This window comes from Carlito syrichta, unplaced genomic scaffold, assembly GCF_000164805.1.
Source record: "Carlito syrichta isolate Samal-C Ts95f unplaced genomic scaffold, Tarsius_syrichta-2.0.1 Scaffold153648, whole genome shotgun sequence".
NCBI classification, from domain to species: Eukaryota; Metazoa; Chordata; class Mammalia; order Primates; family Tarsiidae; genus Carlito; species Carlito syrichta.
This window is the reverse complement of record NW_007097744.1, coordinates 365,587-389,299: the sequence shown is the minus strand read 5'-3', so window position 1 is coordinate 389,299 and position 23,713 is coordinate 365,587. Positions and strand designations below refer to the sequence as shown.

Below are 23,713 nucleotides of genomic sequence, written 5' to 3'. Positions count from 1 at the left end.
TTTGATCTGAAATCATCTCACTCTTTTTTTTTGTAGAGATGAGATCTCACTATTTTGCTTAGACTGGTCTCAAACTCCTGGGCTCAAACAATCCTTCCACCTCCGCTTCCCAAAGTGCTGGGATTATAGGTGTGAGCCACCATGCCCAGCTGAAATTATCTCACTCTTTGACACAAGTCTATAGAGTTCATAGGACTCATCACTTATAATACAAACTATTACAGGTACAGACTATGTCTTCTAATTCTTTTGTGCCTTCTCAAACGTTCAATGTAGGAACCAGAGCACAGTGGTGTGTCACACATGTCTCTCAGTCCTGGGACCACAGCCCTGCTTCCCCCGTCCCACCCAAACCTCAAGGAGTGATGTCCACATCTGGACTTGGTATAGCTGTGGTGGGAGGGGAGCAGTTCTTATTCTCAAGTGGGAAATGCTGACAAACAGTTCTATTTAGAATAAACACCTGGAGGATGCCCACCCAGCCACTCTCCCAAAGTCCTGGTCAGAAAGAAGGGTAGAATTGGAACAGGCAGAAGTATCAGACATACCCCTATTCTTCTTTTGAGGGTTTATTTTTCCATGCCTGATTTAGAAATGACCGCAGTTGTTACATAGCCCCCCCCATCTGCCCTTTCTCCGCAGGCCATTGCCATTCTCCTCACCCTCATCCAGGCTGGCAGCTGGTCTCTCCTAATTGGTAATCTATCTTAACAACAACGGGTCCTTGAGCAGCTGTTGCTATGAATACTGGCTGGCGGCATAGCTCTCTGTCATCAATTTACTTGTTGGACCTACTGGTGCTTAAGAAAGGATTAAGTTTGTAATCATACGCATGAGACAAGGTGTTACACAGGAAAAAAGGAGAGGAAGAAGAAGGGGAGGAAGAAGAGGAGGGAAAATTATTATTATTGTTGTTGTTGTTGTAGTTATTATTATTCCTGACACAAGTTCCACAATTGCACAGCCCTGTCACAGCCTAGTCTTGCTCCAAATTCCAAGAGGGTTTCAACTTTTTCATCTTCAGTTTTACTCATTTTCCCCTATGTTGAGCTTTCTAAACAAACTGCCTTGTGGAACGCACTCTGTTAGCCTGAGGCAGGGTCTGGCACTGACTCGAAGTGAGCCCCCCACCCTCCCCACCCCCCGCCTGCAAAGCTGAGGCTGAGATCGTGCGCAGTGAGGCTGTCCCAGCGCATCAAGTAAAGCACCAGCCCCAGGTTCAGGGAAAGGCATCCCAAACTCCCAACTTTCTGCAGTCGGAAAAATGGTTGTGGACCCTGCTCATTTCTATATATACCTTTCCCTTGGCAACGACAAAAAAAGACGTGTGGAAGAAGCTGGTTCTCAGCTTGTGGCGTTGGTCATTCTCTTTCCAAATATAGAGAAGGAACGAGGCGTGGGGGTTAGCCGTGACCTATAAAAGCCCAGGGAGCCGTCGCCCCCTGTGGCTGGCTCGCTGGTGGGTGGAGGTAAGTCACAGCACTTCTCTTCCCAGGCCCTGCTGCTCTGAGTACTCTTACCCTGTGTGACCATCCGGTTGTGCCCCGCCTGGTTTTGCTAAGGTGGCGGCGCCTCAGTTTTCTCCCAGGTGTTTTCATGGGATCGGTTAGATGTGGCGTGAGGTCTCCCTGGCTCAATGCCCAGCCACCCTCTGCCTCCAGCACCTCGCCCAAGCAGGGTCCCCAAAAGCTCTTTCCTCCCCCTATTCTCCCCATCTTCCTCTTTGAGTGCCCTCTCAGGCAGAACTTCTTTGGACACGCTGTGGGCCTGTCTGCCAGGGCCTGATGTTCTCCTGTTGCCTCTGTGATCCACGAGGTGGGCGGTGGGAATCAGGGCCTCACCGGTCTTGTCCCCTCAAGATCACACTGGCTGTAGCCTCCTGGTGTAAACTAGCCAATCTCAGAGGTTTCTCCTGATAGTAGAAGACAAGGAGGCCTGCCCCTGACCTGATACCACGAGCTCTATAATAAGGAATTGGTCCCTTGTTCTAAATGGAAGACAAGACTGAGGAAGGTGCCCTAGGAGGCTGGGAGGAGCCAGCTTTCCAGGCAGCTAGGGGCTTTTCCTCCCTCCATGACCTTCATGTCCCATCTGCCCCACCAGCTTGCCTCTTTACATTATTAGTCCTTATCCTTATTAGTTAACCCATCAAGACCTGATTCAAAATGGAGTCAGTCACTCCCCAGCGTCACCACTTTTTTTTGTTTGCTTTTTGTAAGGCAGAGTCTCACTCTGTCACCTAGGCTGGAGTGCAGTGGCATGATTACAGTTCACAGAAGCCTCAATATCCTAGACTCAGGTGATCCTTCCACCTCAGCCTCTTGTATAACTGGAACTACAGGTGTGAGCCATCACACTTGGCTAATTTTTTATTTTTTGTAGAGATGAGGTCTTGCTGTGTTGCCTAGGTTGGTCTCGAACTTCTGGACTCAAGCAATCCTCCTGTCTTGGCCTTCCAGAGTGCTGGGATTACAGGCATGAGCCACTATGCCCAAACTGCCATGTTTTTGTGTATGTCCACGTCATTGCAGGTTCGATCGCTCTCCGGCTGCTGCTATCTTCTGCTCTCCTCCTGCAGGTGGGACTCTCAGGTGAGAATTTGGGCCCCATCCTTGGTGGCTGGAAGTCTCCAGGCATCCAGGGTTACTAGTTCCCTCCTCCTCCCACTGGCCTTAAGGGTACAGAGAACTAGAGAACTTAGACAAGGAAAGGTTGAGAAGGAGAGGCCAGGAGAGGAGGTAGCACTTGGGGGACTTTCAAACAGATGCTGATGTCAGATGCTCACTTCTATTCTTAGTAACCAGAGGAAGCAAAAGGTTGATTCCTTTGTGCCAGAATGAGCTGCCTTGATTTTAAAATGATTAAAAAATGTCTTCGCTATCTGCCTTTTATCACACTCTCTTTGGAGAAGGTGTTTATCTGTTAATGGTGCTGATTTTTATTTATTTTGTTTTGTCATTTCATTTTATTGTATTGCATTTTTGAGTCAGAGTCTTCCCTGTCACTCAGGTTGAAGTGCAGTGGCAGACTCATAGCTCACCACCCACGCAGCCTCTTTCTCATGAGCTCAGGTGATCATTCTGCCTCAGCCTCTTGAGTAATAGTGGAGTGGCTACAGGTGTAAACCACCACAACTGGTTAATCTTTTTTTTTTTTTTTTTTGAGTTGAAGTCTCACTCCATCGCCCAGGCTAGAGTGCAGTGGCACACTCACAGCCACCCCAGCATCGACCTGCTGGGCTCCAGTGATCCTTCTTCCTCAGCCTTCCAGGGAGCCGGAACTACAGGCATGCACTACCACGTCCAGCTAATTTTATTATTATTATTATTTATTGTAGAGATGAAGTCTCACCAAGTTGCTGGGGCTGGTCTTGAACCTGCAGGCAATCCATTCGCCTCAGCCTCTCAGAATGCTGGGATTACAGGCTGAGCCACTGAGCCCAGCCTTTTTTTTTTTTTTTTTTTTTTTGTAGAAAAGAGGTCTCGCTATGTTGCCCTCACTGGTCTCAAACTCCTGGGCTAAAGCAATCCTCCCATCTCAGTCTCCCAAAGTGCTGGGATTACAGGCATGAGCCACTGAGCCTGGCCGTGGTGCTTATTTTTAAATGTTCCCTCAGCAACACCTGGGTCTTACAGAAGAGGAAAATGAGATCTTGAGAGTGGCACTCACTTTATAAGTCCCCTTCACCAATTTGAGCCTCATATAACTGAGGAGCTTGGATTCAATAACTCTGTGCCCTCTGTACAGAGTGACCACCTAATAAATATGTGCCAGTGTGACTTTCCTGGCACCGAAGTCCTTTGAGTGGTGCTCTACAAGGCATAAGGGCAGTCTTGTTCCTGGGGCCATGCCTCTGAGGGCTTCTGGGCATCAGGGGAGCAGGGCAGATGCTGAAACAGGCATGGTGCCCAGGCAGGAGGTGATTGAGCTCTCTGGGTGTTTTGCCTTCCAGCTGACACCATGAGCAGCGACACTGAAATGGAAGTGTTTGGCATCGCAGCGCCTTTCCTCCGAAAGTCGGAAAAGGAAAGGATTGAGGCTCAGAACCAGCCCTTTGATGCCAAAACCTATTGCTTTGTGGTGGACTCAAAGGAAGAATATGCCAAGGGGAGAATCAAGAGTTCTCAAGACGGGAAGGTCACTGTGGAAACGGAAGACAACAGGGTGAGACTCACACTCCCTCTGCAGGTTGCACGGCCCTCTGCCTGCTCGTGGTTGCCAAATACATCTGCCCCACCCCAGCCATCTCTAGATGTGGCTCTGACACTGGAATGCTTCATATGACATGACCTTAGGCTTCCCAAGTGTTCTCAGAAAAAGCAGAGTGAATACTGCACTTGGATTGCAGTGTAGGAGAAGAGTTTGGTTGTGCATGATCAAAGCAATTTGTTTTCAGGTTCTTTTGTCAATGTTCATGTTACGCTAGGTCAGAGGGGACTAGCTCCACGCATCCCAAGAGACTCCAACACTGGGGTGGGGGGAGCTCTTTTAAAACATCCTTCTTTGGTAGCCTCAGTTTCCCCTAATTCTTCTAGCAATGGCCATCTAACCTAGGAAGGAAAGTGTGCGGCAGACCCTAGTGGACTACAAACTCAATGTGAAATAGCAGCCTCCCTTTATCATGAAGGTGATGTGCAATGTAGCCCACTATATTCTGGCACAAGCCATTGTGGGATGCTAGGAATTCTGGACTTCACTACTTTCTGGAATCTAGACCAGAAGAATCTGGAAATGTCCTAAGATAACCTAAGAAAAGCCCAAAAAATGAAAGAAATTTTAAAAATAAGAGGAAAGAGGAAATCCAAGAGACAAGAAAAGGAAATAGTGTCGTTGGGTTGCACTTGAAGAAAAAAAATCCTTCAAAACTGCCCTGCAGTGCCACCAACCATTGAAGGTGTTTCTCTATATACTTCAGACAAAGGAGCTAAGTAAGAATGTGTTTATAAAGCAGCAGGGAAAGGCAGACGCTAGACATAATGCATGATAACCTAATATAATCTAAGAGACCTTGCACAAGAAGGGCCAATTGGCTGGCATGGTTTGAATGAATCCCTGCTGGAAGGCAGGTTTCCCACCCACACTGCCCAGAGACAGGACCAGGAAAATGGACCATTTCAGAGAAGGTCACAAAGAAAAAGGATATGCAGGCAGGGCAAGACGAGGTCACCACCACCTGTGTCTGGGGTTCTCCAGCTCCAGGAAGCCAGAGGGTGTGGGGGCCAGGAGCTGTCCTCCTCAGAACCACGGCTCTGCCTCATGGTACCTCTTTCCTGGCTTGTAATACTCTATCCCGAGGGAGGGCAGGGAGGAGGTGAGGTGGGACTGGGGCTCTTTCCTGAACATGCTCAGGAGGGTGGAGAAGGGGCCAAGACATGGGCTGAGGGACTGGGCAGCTGCTTTCAGAAAACCCAGAACGTTGGCTAACTCCGTGGGCACTAGCCTGGCAATCCACAGTCGCCTCCCGCCCCTTTCTCTTCTACCCCTGCTCCATGCCAGTGGACATGCCCTTCTCTCAGAATGGATAACAAAGAGCCCATTGGTTGCTGGAGCTGAATTTGGGGCCAGCCTGCATTACTGAGCTGGAAGGTTTCTGCTGGCTCCCGTTCCCTGTCATAGTTGCCCACATCCTCCCACAGAGATCGTCTTTTCTCATTTGTCATCCTTCCCTCCTCCCAGGCTCTTTGTAGAAGAAAAAGAGCCCCAAGAAAAAGAAACAAATCACATTCTATGAGCACCACCGCGAACCACCCATGACCTTCCCTTCCCTCACTATCAGCTGGATTTTCTCTCGTGTCTGCCCTTCCATCTGGGCTCAAAAGTCCATTCATGGCAGAACACACAGAGCACACTGGTGAAGCACTGTGTCTCTTCCCCTTTCAGACCCTGGTGGTGAAGCCAGAGGATGTGTACGCGATGAACCCACCCAAGTTCGACAGGATCGAGGACATGGCCATGCTGACGCACCTGAACGAGCCGGCCGTGCTGTACAACCTCAAGGACCGCTACACATCCTGGATGATCTATGTCAGCAAAGACTTGGCTGAGGCTTTCCTCTGGGTGGGGAGGGAGGCAGAGATGTGTGTGGGTGATGGATTCTGAAAGATTCAGTGCTTGGCCAGCTGTTGAACAATGCAGGGGAAGTGCAAACAGAAAAGAAAAGGGGAAGAGAAAGAAAGAAAATGAGAACATGAGAGATGAATAGGGTAAGAAGAAGAGAGGCTGGAGGAAGGATTTGGAGAGGAGAGCAGGAGAGAAAGGCCAGGTTTGAGATCTTGGCATCATCCCTCACTAGCTGGGGGAGGTTTGGTCACTCCCTTCTCAGAGTCTTGATTGCCTCATTTATAAATAGAAATCATTTTTTCCCTCCTGTACAAGTTGATTATAAAGAAGCATGAGATAATAAAGGCAAAAGGTTTTACATATACACACAACATGTACATATTTTTTTCCTCCCACAGACCTACTCAGGCCTCTTCTGTGTCACCGTCAACCCCTACAAGTGGCTGCCAGTGTACAACCCTGAGGTGGTGGATGGCTACCGTGGCAAAAAGCGCCAAGAGGCTCCACCCCATATCTTCTCCATCTCAGACAACGCCTATCAGTTCATGCTGACTGGTATGATTCCCAGGCGGAAGCCTGGAGCGGTGGAGCAGGCACTAGACCAGGCTCAGGGCAGCTGAGCTTTGGTCCTGGGCCTGACCTTGTCTGGTGTTCAGCACAAGGGAGGGGAGGGAGAAGAAGTCTACAGAGGCAGAAAGAGATCAGGTCATTTAGGGCCTTGCAGGCCATGGTGAGGAATTTGGATTTAATGCAAGTGTCAGTTAAGCCTTACAAAACATATTTTCATGGGTCGAACAGAAAATTGTCCATTTCTTTTTCTTTTTCTTCTTTTTTTTTTAATTGGAGTCTCACTTCATTGCCCAGGCTGGAGTATAGTGGCACGATCACGGTTATCACGGCCTCGGCCTGCTGGGCTCAGGCAGTCCTTCGCCTCAGCCTTATAAGTAGCTGGGACTACAGGCACATAACACCATGCCTGGCTAATTTTTTTATTTATTGTAGAGATGAGGTCTCACCATGTTGCCCAGGCTGGTCTTGAACTCCTGGGCTCAGACAATTGTCTCACCTCAGCTTCCAAAGTACTGACATTATAGGCATGAGCCATCACACCCAGCTCAAAATTGACAATTTTATATGGTTCAGCCTAATATGATGAGAAGCCACTGATTGATTTTAAGCAGAACCTCTCTGGGTCTCATTCTCAAGGAGTCTCTTTACGTTGATCAGAGTAAAAAGTTTCAGATAGTCAGGAAGGGTAAGCCTTGGTGATCTATTGCACAGAATGGTGACTATAATATATAACAATGCATTTTATATTTCAAAATTGCTAAAAATAGATTTTATGTTTTCACCATAAAAAATGATAAGTGTATGAGCTGATGAATTTGTTAATTCGCTTGATTTAATCATTACACATCCCAGTGCTTTGGGAGGCTGAGGCAGGAGGATCACTTGAGACCAGGAGTTTGAGACCAGCCTGGGCAAAAGTGTCGCGACTTCTGTCTCTACAAAAAATAAAATTAGCTGGGTGTGGTTGTTTGAGCCCAGGCCTTCGAGGCTGCATTGAGCTATGATCATGCCACTGTACTCTAGCGCGGGCGACAGAGTGAAATCTTTTCTCTTTACAAAAATAAAAATAAAATTCTGCGATGTAAACATATATCAAAACATCACACTGTATCCCATAAATATATACAGTTAATATTTGTCAATTAAAAATTTAAAAATAAAAATATAAAACAAGGAGGCCCTTCCAACTCCCGTGTAAGGCTAAACAAAAAATTAAAGGGAAGGAGAATTGAGCAATTTTTCTCTGACTGCCTGGAGATGGGGTAGGTTCAGGAAGCTCTTTTTACATTGCCATCAATTCAACTGTATTTTTTCCTTTGGCAGATCGTGAAAACCAGTCCATTCTGATCACGTGAGTACCCCAAGGCATAGAGTGATTTCACGGAGGTGATCCAAGGTGCCCCTTGCTCTATTCTGTTAATTAGAAAGTGTTTGGAGCAAAGTCTATGATGAATAGATAGAGCTGGGGATGGTCTGCATAAGGCCTCGGGAAATGGAAGGCCCCATCCTCGGGTCCACTAAGCAGGTAGCTGTGATCTTCCTCCCTGGACCTCTGTCTCCTGGGGTGTCCTCTCACACTTGTCTGATAGTTGTGTGTCAGATGTGGCTCAGATCATGCCTAGGCCTCTGTGACACTTGGGAGCTTGTCTATACTAACAGGACTTGCTGCTTTCTCTCTCTCTCTCTCTCTCTCTCTTTCTCTCTCTCTCGATCACTCTAAATAGCGGAGAATCCGGGGCAGGAAAGACTGTGAACACCAAGCGGGTCATCCAATACTTTGCAACAATTGCAGCTACTGGGGACCTCGCCAAGAAGAAGGACGCCAAAATGAAGGTGTGGACAGGAAGGAAGGGCTTGCTTTGCTTCCACGTTTACCCTCTGTCCTAACTTCAGAACGAGGAACCTCAATGTCATCACATCACCCCGCTTCAGAAGAAGGAAAGTAGGCTAGCATTTACAGTCTTAAAGGACACTCGGTCATCTTAGACCACACAGGGTGGAGTTGATTCCATAGGCCCAGATCCTATGATTTCCTAGAAGACAAGACTCTAAGACTTAACTAAGAAAGGTCAATTTGCAGGCAGCTCAGGGAATTTGTTCTTTTATGGCAGAATAGCATTTGCCAACGTGAGCGAATCATATACAAAGGAGGACCCCCAAACAAGCCCACAATTATTTTTTGGAGGGTGGGCTCCTTGTAATACAAGCTTCCCCTGCTAGGTAATTGTTCTAGGAACCCATCAGCATCAGTATACCAGTTGGCATGGTTGTGAGAGGCTGCATTTGGCTTCAGTGATTTTTTTTTGGAGATTCTTTCAACATGATTTGCCCATTTCATGATGGGTGATTTACGAGTGCACCTGCTCACACCTCACCAAAATGCATGACCTCCATGCTCCACCCCATCTCACCTGAGCGACTTTTTTTATGTTTCCCCGGATGAAAAAAGTTATCAAAGGGAAACGTTTTGCCAACGTGGTAGAGATGAAACAGAAAACAACAGAAGCACTAACAAGGATCAAAACTGACGTGTTCAAAAACTGTATTGAGCAGTGAGAAAAGCGTCTCAATAGGTGCATTGCATCAAACAGAGTACTTTGAAAGTGGTTGAAGTTTAAACATGTAAGAATAAATACACAATTTTTCTCAATTTTTTTATTTTAAAGATGTGGGGTACAATTCAGAATTAGGTATACAAGTAGTCATTGTACAGGTAAAGTTTGGGCCTCCCTTTGGTCCCCACTTCCTCTGGTGTGAGATCAGATACCCTTATTGATGCTATGTGCCCCGCCTCTCTTCCCTGACAGTGTCCCACTACTAACAATCCCTTTCTTATTTAAATACATAATTTTTTAATAAACAAAATCAGTTATTTTGGGGGGTACCTTCTGGCATTTTTGCCTTTTGAAACAATTATATCAAAACAGTATGAAATGAATACAGACAATCTAACTAACTGGAGAGTCAGGGAATTGAAGTGTTAAAGCAAAGTTAAGTCAAGAGACCCAATTAGAGCTAAATATAACAAAATGGCAAAAGCATTTTGAGTAAGATGTACTGCCAATTTGGCTGATCCTCAAATTGCAAAGTCAGGAGGAAGGGACTGGCCTCCTCTGAGACCGCCAGGCAGCCAAAGCACGTAGGAGTCACAGAGCAGGTGAGCATTTTTTAACGGTCACTTTGTAGCTTAAAAAAAAAAGTTTTTCTTCCTCCTTCAATGTCTGGCATTAGGGGACTCTGGAAGACCAGATCATCAGTGCCAACCCACTGCTGGAGGCCTTTGGGAACGCCAAGACCGTGAGGAACGACAATTCCTCTCGCTTTGTGAGTCCAGATTCAGTTAAGATGGGATGTTGCGGGATGTTCCTTGGCCTACAAGATAGGCAAGATGCCCGTCCTGACGGGGCATACAAACCAGTGGGGGACAGACATTGAAAGAACAAAGCACCTCCACAAGATGATTTCAGATGAGGATCCATTCCTGTGAGGTTCAACAGACAGGCGCGTGAGAGAGTCATGGAGCCAGGTCGCCTTCAGCCAGGGCTGGCAGAGAAGGCCTCTCTGGGGTGGGGGGCTGGGGGGTTGGTGAGAGCGGCAGGATGAGGAGCAGACTGGCGACAGCAAGAGACAGAAGGACAAAGGAAAGAGCAAGTGCACATCCCCAAAGTGGGGACGGACTGGCTGCAGTCCAGGCAGTCCAGGGACCTAAACACGATCCACATGGCTGCGGGGAGATGGGCAAAGGGGCCCGGCCCATGAGAGGAGGCAGAAGGGGGAGAGAGACACCCACAGGCCATGAGAAGGAGTTAGGGTTTTATTCCAAGTGCAACGGGAAGCTACTGAATGAAGGACTCTGTAAGCTGGGAAGTGATGTGGTTTGATTTACATCTTGAACAAAATCATTCCAGTTGCTTTGTTGACTAGATATGTGTGTGTGGTGGGGGAGGAGCACAGAGTTAAGGGGATGGAGGGAGGAGAAGCACCAAGCTGGGAGGAGAAGAAGGGAGAAGAGAGAGGAAATATTTAATGTCAAACTGTAGGGGGAAAGGCTCCTCCTATTCACATTACCCAGGAGATGAGTGGGAACCACTGGGGCCGTGGTGGAATCTGGTCTCCTTTTCCCCCCATACAGGGCAAGTTCATCCGGATCCATTTTGGAACCACAGGGAAGCTGGCCTCTGCGGATATTGAAACTTGTAAGTAGGTCCACAGGGATCTGATAGTGACTCAAAGTGAGTAGAGGGTGGCGCGGGGTGGTGGGGGAGGGGAATGGAAGACAGTCCTGTGTTTGTGTCCCAGATCTGCTGGAAAAATCAAGAGTCACCTTTCAGCTGAAGGCTGAGAGAAGCTACCACATCTTCTACCAGATTCTTTCAAACAAAAAGCCTGAGCTCATAGGTGAGGAAGTCACCAGTGGGGCTGGTGTTTTAGGCGTTTGGCTCTTAGATCATTAGACTGAGGAGAGTTGTACCCATAGATGGGTGTTATACAGTCAACGGAGGATTTAGAAATGGGATGTGTTTATCTTGGCAGTGATGTGCCAATTTGAAAAACCTAATCAAATGGACTATAACAAGTTTAAACCACTACTGAATTCAGCACAGGTTTAAAGAACCTGGAGCTAAGCATTGAATTGTCCTTTGGCGCCCCCTTATGTTCTGACACAGAAACAATCTATCCCCACATGCGGTGAGGCCAATAAAAATTCAATAAAAATTCAGATGAATCCAGCCTGTGGATGGTTATTCTGCCTCCTTTTCAACCTCATAGAGGAACCGTGCACAATGCTTTCTTTGCTCTTTACCTGTGTTTGCTCAACCTTGTGGTCTCCAGCCTGGAAACAGGCTGCAACTTTTCAAAATATTTTAGCAAAGGATATGATTTTACCAAACAACTGTGCTTCCCCCCAGTGTGAGCTCCTGTCCTGACCCACACTCAGCCAGTTTCCCTATTAACTTTTCCCAACCATCACTGAGATTTACCATTCGCGTGTGAAGCAAGAGAATTTAAATATTCTCTCCAAAGTCCTTACTTCCCATTGCATGAGAGACTGCAAAGTCTTCCCTGGAGGATATTTTTCATGACAGCCTGAGTATTGCCAAGCTGTCTGAAAGAGATTTCTAACTCTAAATTCAATTTGGCCTCCAATGGTAAAAGTCCCAGTCTGGGATGTAGGAGCTCAAATCCACTCGGTGAATACTTTCTTTGCTTCTGTGTGACCTCCTCAAACTCCTCATTTCAGAGCTGCTGCTTATTACGACCAACCCTTACGACTACCCGTTCATCAGCCAGGGTGAAATCCTGGTGGCCAGCATAGATGATGCCGAGGAGCTATTGGCTACAGATGTAGGTGGAATCGACAGACGGGGTGGGTATTCTTCCTCTATCACTGAGTCAACCTGAGACTAACCTGCTGTTCTGTCACCATCAGAGTGCCATTGACATCCTGGGCTTCACCCCAGAAGAAAAATCTGGACTCTACAAGCTGACAGGTGCCGTGATGCACTATGGGAACATGAAGTTCAAGCAGAAGCAACGAGAGGAGCAGGCAGAGCCAGATGGCACTGAAGGTACAAAATCACTGTGACAGGCCATACAGAGCTGGGTGGTTGTTCACCTGAGATCATTTGGTGCCTCTTGTGAAAAGATTAATTCCCTTCTACCCGAAGAAGTAACTGATCCTTTCTGGACCACAGATGCCTAAAGGCACTGTTACCACTCCCTTTTCTTGAATTGCTAGAATGGTTCTATTTCAGATGCAGTGAGACATGACCAGGGCTTTGGGGAGCCCAATCCTGCCTTTGCACACAGTCTGTCATATTCACTGGGTGACTTTGCTTCTGTTGACCATGTATTAGCAGTTTAGCAATATGGAAATCTCAACATACTGAGAGGAACTTAGCCAAGCTTTGAAACATCTGGATGACTTTTGAAATAGCTTTTCTACTTTCTGATCACTTTTTTTTTTTTTTTTTTTTTTTGGCCAGTGGCTGACAAAACAGCCTATTTGATGGGCCTGAACTCTTCGGACCTCCTGAAAGCTTTGTGTTTCCCCAGAGTGAAAGTCGGGAATGAGTATGTTACCAAAGGTCAAACTGTAGATCAGGTAACTGTTTCAAGGCTGGGAAGGGATGCCAGCTCCTGATGGCCCCTGCTTTTAGGCTCATTAGTTGATCTTTTCTCTATAGGTTCATCATGCTGTGAATGCTCTCTCTAAATCAGTTTATGAAAAGTTGTTCTTGTGGATGGTCACTCGCATTAACCAGCAACTGGATACAAAGCTACCGAGACAACACTTCATTGGTGTTTTGGACATTGCAGGCTTTGAAATCTTTGAGGTTTGTGTCCCTTATATTCATTCTCCATGTGGCTTTGCACAGGGGAAATTGGTTTTCATGATCCTAAAGGGAAGATATCAAGGTTATCATCTTGTAGTTTCCTACAAGAAACTAGGCAGAGAGTAGATAGATAGAAGTACCATGTTGGAAGGGTTTGTATTCTTTTAAAAAGAGGAGAAGACTTCTGTTAAATGGGATTTTAAAGGACATTGTCACATGGATAAAAGATACCAATCAAAAGCAATGAAATTTAGGAAGAGCCAGGAAAGAGCTACAGAGAATTTGATATGTCAGTCATGCAATAGTTTATATAAATGTCCTACTGGTTCTGTGTGAGTTATTGGTGTCTACCAAGATATTCAGGTGAAAAAAAAAAAGGATGAGTTTGCAGTCTAATAGAGAAAATACAGACATCTATAAGGCACACCAGAGAGTAAATATGAAATAAAGTGAACAAGAGGTGCCCAGACGATGGGAGCTCAGGAGAGGGAGAAATGCCTCCTAGCTGGATGATTAGAGAAGACCACAAAGAGGGAATGTGAGCTGAGCCAGACCTTGAAGACTGTGGCTGAGCCAGGCCTGTATCCAAAAGCGTGGATGAGTTGGGCCAGAGCCTGAGACAAAGAAGAGGAATGTTGATGGGTCTTTGATTTTGAAAGAAGTCTAAGTTTTCGTGTGAACGTTATATTTTGGTGTTAGTATAACAGCCTGGAGCAGCTGTGCATCAACTTCACCAACGAGAAACTGCAACAGTTTTTCAACCACCACATGTTCGTGCTGGAGCAGGAGGAGTACAAGAAGGAAGGCATCGAGTGGACGTTCATTGACTTCGGGATGGACCTGGCCGCCTGCATTGAGCTTATCGAGAAGGTATTCTGTTCCGTTCACCCAGTAACCTCTTCGTAGAGACTCTACTGTTCATCACTGCAGCTCATATTTATCCATATGTGTTTTGCCTTGTCTTAAACCAGCCAATGGGCATCTTCTCCATTCTGGAAGAGGAGTGCATGTTCCCCAAGGCAACAGACACCTCCTTCAAGAACAAGCTGTATGACCAGCACCTGGGCAAATCCAGCAACTTCCAGAAGCCCAAGGTGGTCAAAGGCAGGGCTGAAGCCCACTTCTCGCTGATCCACTATGCAGGAACTGTGGACTACAGCGTCTCAGGCTGGCTGGAGAAGAACAAGGACCCCCTGAACGAAACTGTCGTGGGGCTGTACCAGAAGTCCTCCAACAGGCTCCTGGCACACCTCTATGCCACTTTCGCCACAGCAGACGGTAACAGACTCTAAATACGAGGAGTGATTTGTATTCATGTAATTCCCAGAATACACAGAACCAAAAAAAACCTTCCTAGGTCCACTGACAGCACTTGCCTTCATTTACTTCTTTCAGCTGACAGTGGAAAGAAGAAAGTTGCCAAAAAGAAAGGCTCTTCCTTCCAAACTGTCTCCGCCCTTTTCAGGGTAAGAAAAAAACAAATCCACTTGCTTATTATTGGTTTAAGTCAAATCAGAATGAGCGCTGTAGAGATTCTAAACTTGACTTATTAAAGAGTAGTAATGTTGTCATAATCTGATTACTGCCACTTAGTGAGGTTGAAGGACAGTATAATAATATATAAATGAGGTCTAACCCAGAAGTCCCCAACCTTTTTGGCATCAGGGACCGGTTTTGTGGAAGACAACCTTTCCACGGATGGGAGCTGGGGGCATTGATCGTTGGACACTAGATTCTCATAAGGAGTATGCCACCTAGATCCCTCATAAGGAATATGCAACCTAGATCCCAGTACAAGTCCATGACCCCAGGGATTGGGGAGGGTGGGGAACTTCTGGTCTAACCAATTGGTGAGAATTTCATTATCATTTTGTACTGCACCTAGCTGGATTGACTGGCCTGAGAGGTGATTTCGCCGTACAAACTCTCCAGTGTGCCTTACCGACACTGGCAAGAGCACCTCACACTCCCAATAGAGCCAGATACATCTCCTGAGTTGATTTCAGACAGCATTTTGTATTAGGCAAGCCCTCGGGCTCACTGGCTGCTAAGAGAGTATTGTATCAGCTATTTGCCTATACCTGTAGCCATAGTAGTATTAGAAGGGTTAAATAATTTCACTATTCTTTAGAATTCATGATAAATTTAAAACATTTATCTTACCTTTCATTATAGTATATCTCTGTCATTGTAAAAGCCTGTAGTAGACTGTCAGAGTTCATCTTTTTCTTCTAGGAAAACCTGAATAAGCTGATGTCAAATTTAAGAACAACTCACCCTCACTTTGTGCGTTGTATAATTCCCAATGAAACCAAAACCCCAGGTGAGACAGCCGCTGGCTATCTAGATGGTGCTCAGTTTTTAAGACTTTCTGTGTGAAGTCGACATGTCTTGCTTCTGTTTCCAGGGGCTATGGAACACAGCCTTGTCCTACACCAGCTGCGCTGTAACGGTGTCCTGGAGGGCATTCGCATCTGCAGGAAAGGATTCCCAAATAGGATTCTCTATGGGGATTTTAAACAAAGGTGTGTGATAAAAATATTATCTATGTTTCATGACTAGATGCGCAAATACTGGAATCTGAGAGGGAGAAATATTGGTATGAAATGACTTGCTTCTAGAGAACAGTTATGAACTTCCACATAAACTAACTAATCTACCACTTGGCCAAGGTATACATACTTGTTTCTTCCATGTTTTTCTCTGAAATGTGTCCGATATACAAAATAGCAGGAAAAGCCCTAGCCTAAGAGTCAAGAGGCCTAAATTACAGTCTGCTCTCTAGCAGCGTGACTCGAGGCATGTTTTCTGACCTCTTGGGACCTTGGCCTTGTGGTCTATAGGAAGAGCAACTTGAACTCCAAGGTCTCCATGTCTTTGTCAATGGTCTATGATGGTTTCTATAATGCAGGTACCGAGTGCTGAATGCCAGTGCAATCCCTGAGGGACAATTCATTGACAGCAAGAAAGCTTGTGAAAAGCTTCTGGCATCCATCGATATTGACCACACTCAGTACAAATTTGGACACACCAAGGTAATGCATCAATTCTGTCAGACACTGGCCCGTTCGTCTTCTTGACACAACTTCTTCAGAATACTGACTCATGTCACCCTTCTCCCCACTAAGGTGTTCTTCAAGGCTGGCTTGCTGGGAACCCTGGAAGAGATGCGGGATGACCGTCTGGCCAAACTGATCACCCGGACACAAGCTGTGTGTAGAGGGTTTCTTATGCGTGTGGAATTCCAGAAGATGGTGCAGAGGAGGTCATGCAGGGTCTTTGCTCAAACATAAGCTCTTTGGGAAAAGGGGGAGTCTCTCTTAGGAATAAGCAATATCTTGTTTTTAGGGAGTCCATCTTCTGCATCCAGTACAACATTCGCTCATTCATGAATGTCAAGCACTGGCCCTGGATGAAGCTCTTCTTCAAGATCAAGCCCCTCCTCAAGAGTGCGGAGACCGAGAAGGAGATGGCCACCATGAAGGAAGAGTTCCAGAAAACCAAAGATGAACTCGCCAAGTCAGAGGCAAAAAGAAAGGAGCTAGAGGAAAAACTGGTGACTCTGGTACAAGAGAAGAATGATTTGCAGCTCCAAGTACAAGCTGTATGTGTTTAGCTATCTTTTTAAGTTTTCCTTCTAGATTATTCATTTAGGAAAACCATGCTATTGGTGGAGAGTTCTGCTTTTTATTTTATTTTTTATTTTTTACTCCACTCTCAGATCATGCTAAGATTTTTGCTTTTCAGTTGGGGTGCTTCGTAAAGGACTTCCTATTTAACAAAATGCTGGAATGTCACAAACCTTATCTCATTAAAGGGAATTATGATTCTCTTTTTTCCCTTTAAAGGAAAGTGAAAGCTTATTGGATGCTGAGGAAAGATGCGACCAGCTAATCAAAGCCAAATTCCAGCTTGAGGCCAAGATCAAGGAGGTGACCGAGAGAGCTGAAGATGAAGAAGAAATCAATGCTGAGCTGACAGCCAAGAAGAGGAAACTGGAGGATGAATGTTCAGAACTCAAGAAAGACATTGATGACCTTGAGCTGACACTGGCCAAGGTTGAGAAGGAGAAGCATGCCACAGAGAACAAGGTACTCTCCTGGTGGATCTGCCCAGCTTGATGTAGTCATTGCAGACTAACTTTGTTCTTATAATTGCTTGTGGCTTCTTCTTAGGTTAAAAACCTTACTGAGGAACTCGCTGGGCTAGATGAAACAATTGCAAAGTTAACCAAGGAGAAGAAGGCCCTCCAGGAAGCTCACCAGCAGGCCCTGGATGACCTCCAAGCTGAAGAAGACAAAGTCAATTCTCTGAGCAAAATCAAGAGCAAACTGGAACAGCAAGTGGATGACGTAAGTAAATAATGCTAACTGGGAGTCCCAGAACTCCAGAGTCGGAATAACCTCCAAGGGGCCTCTTGAAAAGCATTTGTTCCAAAGAAAATGCTACCTTTTTCAGCTGGAAAGCTCCCTGGAACAAGAAAAGAAACTTCGCGTAGACCTGGAGAGGAACAAAAGGAAGCTGGAGGGAGACTTGAAGCTGGCCCAGGAGTCCATATTAGATCTGGAGAATGATAAGCAACAGCTGGACGAGAGGCTCAAGAAGTATGCCCTGCAACCACTGGTCTCCTTTTTGCAGATTCCTGGGTACTTTTTCTTCATGCATTCTATATTTCCCTTCACAGGAAGGATTTTGAATATTGCCAACTGCAAAGCAAAGTGGAAGATGAGCAGACACTGGGCCTCCAGCTTCAGAAGAAAATCAAAGAGTTGCAGGTGGGAGGCCTTTGGACTTCTCTTTTCCACGTGGTGTTACCCACAGTGTGCTGGGTGCTGCCTGCTGTAAGCCATGGAAAGCCAATGGGCAGGACTGTGGGGCTGCCTGCCTGGTGGGTTTTCTTCCTGCTGCACTGACATGGCAGTGATGAACCATGTCCCCCAAACTTCCAACAATGTACATAACTAAAGTATCCGGGGTCAACATTTAGTTGAATGGAAAATATCCTGGACTGGTCACTGCAGGAGTAATGGCCATGTTGGGGCAGGAAAAATTCGTGTGAAAGGAAATTAGCAGGACTGGTGCATTGGCTCATGCCTGTAATCCCAGTATTTTGGCAGGCCGAGGCAGAAGGATTGCTTGAGCCCAGGGGTTTTGAGAGCAGCCTAGGCTACATAGCAAGACCTTGTCTCTACAAAAAAATAATTATTATAGATATAGATATAGATATAGATATAGATATAGATATATATGTTAACTGGTGTGGTGGCGAACGATTATAGTATCAGCTACTTTGGAGGCTGAGGTAGAAGGATTGCCTGAGCCCAGGTGGTTGAGGCTGCGGTGAGCTGTGATCGTGCCACTGCACTCCAGCCTGGGCAACAGAGTGAGGTTCCAACTCAAATAAATAAATGAATAAATAAATAAGAAAAGGAAAAGAAAGAGAAAGAAATGAGCGACATCCATATTTCTTTGGGGGAAAATCCAAGACTCAGTTTGTCTAATTGGAACGGAAGCTAGCTTCTTGACACTCAGAGTCCCTGTGGGCAACTGACTGCCCATGGGGTGAACGGCTGCCTCTACAGGCTCGGATTGAGGAGCTGGAAGAAGAGATCGAGGCGGAGAGGGCAACCCGCGCCAAGACAGAGAAGCAGCGCAGTGACTATGCCCGAGAGCTGGAGGAGCTGAGCGAGCGGCTGGAGGAGGCCGGAGGTGTCACCTCCACGCAGATAGAGCTCAACAAGAAGCGGGAGGCGGAGTTCCTAAAACTGCGCAGGGACCTGGAGGAGGCCACCCTGCAGCACGAAGCCATGGTGGCCACGCTGAGGAAGAAGCACGCGGACAGCACGGCCGAGCTGGGGGAGCAGATTGACAACCTGCAGCGGGTCAAACAGAAGCTGGAGAAGGAGAAGAGCGAGTTCAAGCTGGAGATTGACGACCTCTCCAGCAGCGTGGAGAGCGTGTCGAAGTCTAAGGTGCTTGGACGGTGGCCTCGAGGCTCCCTGGGAGAGACTCTGTGGTTTTTCAAACCTGACTACTGACTGACTTTGTTCCCTCTTCTCCATCCTTTAGGCAAATCTGGAAAAAATATGCCGAACACTGGAGGATCAGTTAAGTGAGGCTAGGGGCAAGAATGAGGAAATTCAGAGGAACTTGAGTGAGCTGACCACACAGAAGTCCCGACTTCAGACTGAGGCTGGTGAGTCGTGTGTGGGAAGCGGGAGGGGCTAGAACCTCATGGACACCCAAGAGAGGGCAATTGATCAAAACTTTGGGGCAGTGTGTGTTTGGGGAACATTTCTAGGGAAGCATATTTGCAGGAGAGGAATAATCGAAATAACCCACAGAAAGGGCCACTCAAAATATCCTGAAGGAAGGTATTGAGAATTCAGTAAGAACAAGAGAAAGAGAAGTAGACCAGAATGAGAAGGGACTAAAATCTCACCTAGTTCGAACTCTCAAAGTGAATATAAATTTGCATCACACCGACTCTGCGCGGGAGAAATAGGATTAGAGACAGTCCCATAGCCTTCCTACTTCTTACTGCACATTAGCTCAGATAATCATTGTCCTCATCCAAGTGTTTTTGAGAACAAAGAGAGAAACATGGCCAATGTTTAAAGGCTCTTGGTATATAATAACAATGTAAGGGAAGATGATTTGGGGCTTTCACCAGAGAATGTGGCTCCATCCAACACTGGTCCTTGTTACAGTGACTTGATGCTTTACCAGTAGCCACGTGAAAAAAAGAAGCTTAGTTTATAAGCTTACAGAAATCTAGGGAATTCACCTCTGGTGGCAGAAACCCCCCTTCCACCTCCATTTTTTCCCCTCTTACCTCTATATAAGCATATAAACTTGAATTTACCATATTTATTCAAAAGTCTAATTTCAAATTACCAGAGATAGAAAGTCCTAAGTATTTCCCTCAATGACCAGTCAACAAACAGGTGGAAACACCAGCCACTGGAGAGGTCTGGTGGGAGTTATTAAGAGTGCCTGGTGGCCGGGCTTGGTGGTTCAACCTGTAATTCCAGTACTTTGGGAGGCTGAGGCCAGTGGATTGCCTGAGCCCGTGGGTTTGAGACCAACCTGAGCAACTTGGCGAGACCTCATCTCCACAATAAATAAACAAATTAGCCAGGCATGGTTAGTGTGTGCCTATAGTTCCAACTACTTGGAAGGCTGAGGAGGAAGGATAGCCGGAGCCCAGCAGGTTGACACTGGGTTGGCTGTGAGTGTGCCACTGCACTCCAGCTTGGGTGACGGAGTGAGACTCCAACTCAAAAAAAAAAAAGAGTGCCTGGTGATGTTTACATTTACAGTTGTCAGCGGTGTTGTTTTTGTTTTTGACAGAAGTCACTTGCAGCTTCCAGTAGTTACAACAGTATCTTACCAGGTGTGCTTTTCAGTTTCTCTTTGAAAGCACAATCCTTTTCCTTCTAGAAGGGACCACATCTTAACTTTTCTCTCTCCCCAGATCTTAGCACAGAACCTTACACATATAGTAGGACATTGGCAAATGAATGAATGAAATGAAATGAAAGTGTTTTCTTCTGGACACAGGTGAGCTGAGTCGTCAATTGGAAGAAAAGGAAAGTATCGTATCCCAACTTTCCAGGAGCAAGCAAGCATTCACCCAGCAAATAGAAGAGCTCAAGAGGCAGTTGGAGGAAGAGAACAAGGTACATCATCTGAGGAATGCTTCCTTGATCTAATTTTCAAATACCACCTGCACAACTTTATTCAGTAGGTGATGATAGGAACATAGTTGGATTGTATCATGTACATGGTGGCACTGAATCCATTGGGGGCTCTCCTCTTTCTTGACTTCTGCAGGCCAAGAATGCCCTGGCGCATGCCCTGCAGTCCTCCCGCCACGACTGTGACCTGCTGCGGGAACAGTATGAGGAGGAGCAGGAAGGCAAGGCCGAGCTGCAGAGGGCGCTGTCCAAGGCCAACAGCGAAGTTGCCCAGTGGAGGACTAAATACGAGACGGATGCCATCCAGCGCACAGAGGAGCTGGAGGAGGCCAAGTGCGCAACTCTGTTTGCCTTTAGGAGAACTAGATAGCTGGGCGTGGTGGTGCATGTCTGTAGTTCCAGCTACTTGGAAGCTGAGGCAGAAGGATCCCCTGGGCCCAGCAGATTGAGGCTGTGGTGGCCATGAGTGTGCCACTGCACTCCAGCCTGGGAGACAGAGTGAGACTCTGCCTCAAAAAAAAAAAAAAAATAGAAGAACTAGAACGCTTAAACAATCACATGGCAGAGGGTATTGGCTTTAGAACTAAATGGGGATGAATTTGTTTTTGTTACTAGGTATTTCCCCATCTCATGTGTTTTTCAGTGCAGTGCTGGGTCATTAAAGGGACCTGGCATTGGCACATTTCATTGAGACAAATAACTTTGATCTTGGTTAGAGACAAGGCTGGCTATTGATCCCAGATTTTAAGCAGACAGGAAATTCTCTTGGGTTTATGAAAGCACACGGGTGTCTGAATCACATAGATTAGTGATTCCAACTTGATGAATAGTGATGTTCAAGAGGGCTGAAACTTAAATAGCATCTGCTTCTCTTCCATATTCTTTAAGGAAAAAACTTGCTCAGCGTCTTCAAGATTCTGAGGAACAGGTTGAGGCAGTGAATGCTAAATGTGCTTCCTTGGAGAAGACCAAGCAGAGGCTGCAAGGAGAGGTGGAAGATCTGATGGTTGATGTGGAAAGAGCCAACTCCCTGGCTGCTGCTCTGGACAAGAAGCAGAGGAACTTTGACAAGGTGTGGAGTCAGCTCCATGCTGGTCAAATGCCATAATGTGGGAGATTTCTAGTGGCCGGGGAAGGAAAAGAACAGTCCCAGGCCTGACTCTGCCTCGCCTCCCCACCCCCCACCCCTCAGTGTGACCTTGAGCAAGTTCCTGAACTTCACTGGACTATAGTTTCCTCATCTTTAAAACAGAATGGGAATGGGAGTGGGTAGATGTCCCTTTCAAACTGTCAGTGGAGACAAACCAATTTCTACAATGTTGGTCAGCCCTTAACATTTTTCCTTCCCCTAACCTGCTGTTCTGTCTAGGTGGTTGACATATGACTATCTAACTTAGGTCCCACTGGAAGGCTTTTAGCATGGGAGATAAGGTTCATTTAAACCAATGTTTTAATGAAATATTTAGGAAGAGGGCAATTACACCCAGCTAATACCTTCTCAAAGGATCTATTTGCTTTTTGGAGATGGCATTTGTCGCTGATTTGTCTATCACCCTGCGTCAATTTGTGGAACAAAATCTTCATTAGTCCAGTAATCAATAACAAGGAGCCAGACAAGAGATGCCACCAAGTGTAGCCCTAACTCTGCATTTAGTGGTTATCCTGAGTTAGAAGCCTGGTGGAGGAGAGCTCACAGACTGAGAGACCGTCCACCCTGGTGTTTCAGGTGCTGGCCGAATGGAAGACAAAGTGTGAGGAGAACCAAGCAGAGCTGGAGGCATCTCTGAAGGAGTCCCGCTCTTTGAGCACTGAGCTCTTCAAGCTGAAAAATGCCTACGAGGAAGCCTTAGATCAACTTGAAACTGTGAAACGGGAAAATAAGAACTTAGAGCGTAAGCTGTTCTCAATAGTCTGAAACCTCGTTCCCTCATGCCCTGCTGCCCGAGAGCGTAATGGCATGGGTATGGCTTTGTTGTCCCCATCCCTACATGTGTGTCCGCTAATGCACACACACAGTGTTTGCCACCAAGCGGATTATTTTTGAGTCTCCCTATAGACAATATCTTATCTCTAGGAAAAAGGAGTCCTTAGAATGATAATGAACTAGTTAAAAAGCATGGAGTCTGCTTTGCACGCCTGGGAAACCCATGCAGAGGCATTCATATGCAATGGAAACTTATATTTCTCTGCAGAGGAGATAGCAGATCTCACGGAACAAATTGCTGAAAATGGTAAAACCATCCATGAACTGGAGAAATCAAGAAAGCAGATCGAGCTGGAGAAGGCTGATATCCAGCTGGCTTTAGAGGAAGCAGAGGTGAGATGCTTAACGGTGCTGCACCGGCCTGGGAGTTCAGCTGGCCAAATCCGTGTCTTCATTTTTGCCTTTGCAAAGTCAGTTTCCCATCACACAGCATAACTGTGAGGTTGAATGAGGTAATTCCTGTGAGTTGTCTTGAATTTATTGGTGAAAATCATTACATTAAAATAGATCTAGCCAGGCTTGGTGGCTCAGCCTGTAATCCTGCACCTTTGGGAGGCTGAGGTGAGTGGATTGCCTGAGCCTGCGGGTTCGAGACCTGCCTGAGCAACTTGGCGAGACCTCATCTCTACAATAAATCAAAAATGAGCCAGGTGTGGTGTGCGCGCCTACAGTTCCAGCTACTTGGAAGGCTGAGGCGGAAGGATCACTGGAGCCCAGCAGGTTGAGGCTGTGGTGGCCAGGAGCGGCCACTACACTCCAGTCTGGGGGACAGAGTGAGACTCCAACTCAAAATAAAATAAAATAAAATAAATAATAAAAAAATAAAATAGATCTAAAATGAGATTTTACAAAATCTTAGATGAATTTAAAAGTTTTACACTCCAAACAGATATGATGATTTATGTTATTATTGTTTGATAGTAAATCAAAACCAAATAATAATAAAACAGTTTTTATTTCTGCACTGAAGGTAAGTTGGGGATTTTTTTTTTTAATTGGATTCTCACTCCATCACCCAGGCTGGAGTGCAGTGGCACACTCACAGCCACCCCAGCATCGAC

General features: G+C 46.2%; 1 protein-coding gene across 1 annotated transcript in view; it reads left to right on the top strand.

The window, feature by feature from the left end:
- Window positions 1-2,545: 2,545 nt before the first annotated feature.
- LOC103252148 (myosin-3) overlaps window positions 2,546-23,713 on the top strand; it is a 26,070-nt gene continuing 4,902 nt past the window's right edge. Inside the window, exons 1-32 of the mRNA XM_008050767.2 lie at window positions 2,546-2,591; window positions 3,953-4,164; window positions 5,881-6,024; window positions 6,459-6,615; window positions 7,954-7,981; window positions 8,355-8,463; window positions 9,862-9,954; window positions 10,763-10,826; window positions 10,930-11,028; window positions 11,873-11,976; window positions 12,062-12,200; window positions 12,618-12,736; window positions 12,819-12,968; window positions 13,668-13,838; window positions 13,940-14,246; window positions 14,364-14,434; window positions 15,204-15,291; window positions 15,376-15,493; window positions 15,880-16,003; window positions 16,097-16,233; window positions 16,317-16,572; window positions 16,817-17,059; window positions 17,144-17,320; window positions 17,427-17,572; window positions 17,653-17,743; window positions 18,551-18,940; window positions 19,038-19,164; window positions 20,532-20,650; window positions 20,805-21,001; window positions 21,557-21,740; window positions 22,395-22,560; window positions 22,861-22,985. Coding sequence (XP_008048958.1) covers window positions 3,961-4,164; window positions 5,881-6,024; window positions 6,459-6,615; window positions 7,954-7,981; window positions 8,355-8,463; window positions 9,862-9,954; window positions 10,763-10,826; window positions 10,930-11,028; window positions 11,873-11,976; window positions 12,062-12,200; window positions 12,618-12,736; window positions 12,819-12,968; window positions 13,668-13,838; window positions 13,940-14,246; window positions 14,364-14,434; window positions 15,204-15,291; window positions 15,376-15,493; window positions 15,880-16,003; window positions 16,097-16,233; window positions 16,317-16,572; window positions 16,817-17,059; window positions 17,144-17,320; window positions 17,427-17,572; window positions 17,653-17,743; window positions 18,551-18,940; window positions 19,038-19,164; window positions 20,532-20,650; window positions 20,805-21,001; window positions 21,557-21,740; window positions 22,395-22,560; window positions 22,861-22,985 — 4,647 coding nt within the window. The 5' untranslated portion in view covers window positions 2,546-2,591; window positions 3,953-3,960. The remainder of the gene's footprint in view (window positions 2,592-3,952; window positions 4,165-5,880; window positions 6,025-6,458; window positions 6,616-7,953; window positions 7,982-8,354; window positions 8,464-9,861; window positions 9,955-10,762; window positions 10,827-10,929; window positions 11,029-11,872; window positions 11,977-12,061; window positions 12,201-12,617; window positions 12,737-12,818; window positions 12,969-13,667; window positions 13,839-13,939; window positions 14,247-14,363; window positions 14,435-15,203; window positions 15,292-15,375; window positions 15,494-15,879; window positions 16,004-16,096; window positions 16,234-16,316; window positions 16,573-16,816; window positions 17,060-17,143; window positions 17,321-17,426; window positions 17,573-17,652; window positions 17,744-18,550; window positions 18,941-19,037; window positions 19,165-20,531; window positions 20,651-20,804; window positions 21,002-21,556; window positions 21,741-22,394; window positions 22,561-22,860; window positions 22,986-23,713) is intronic.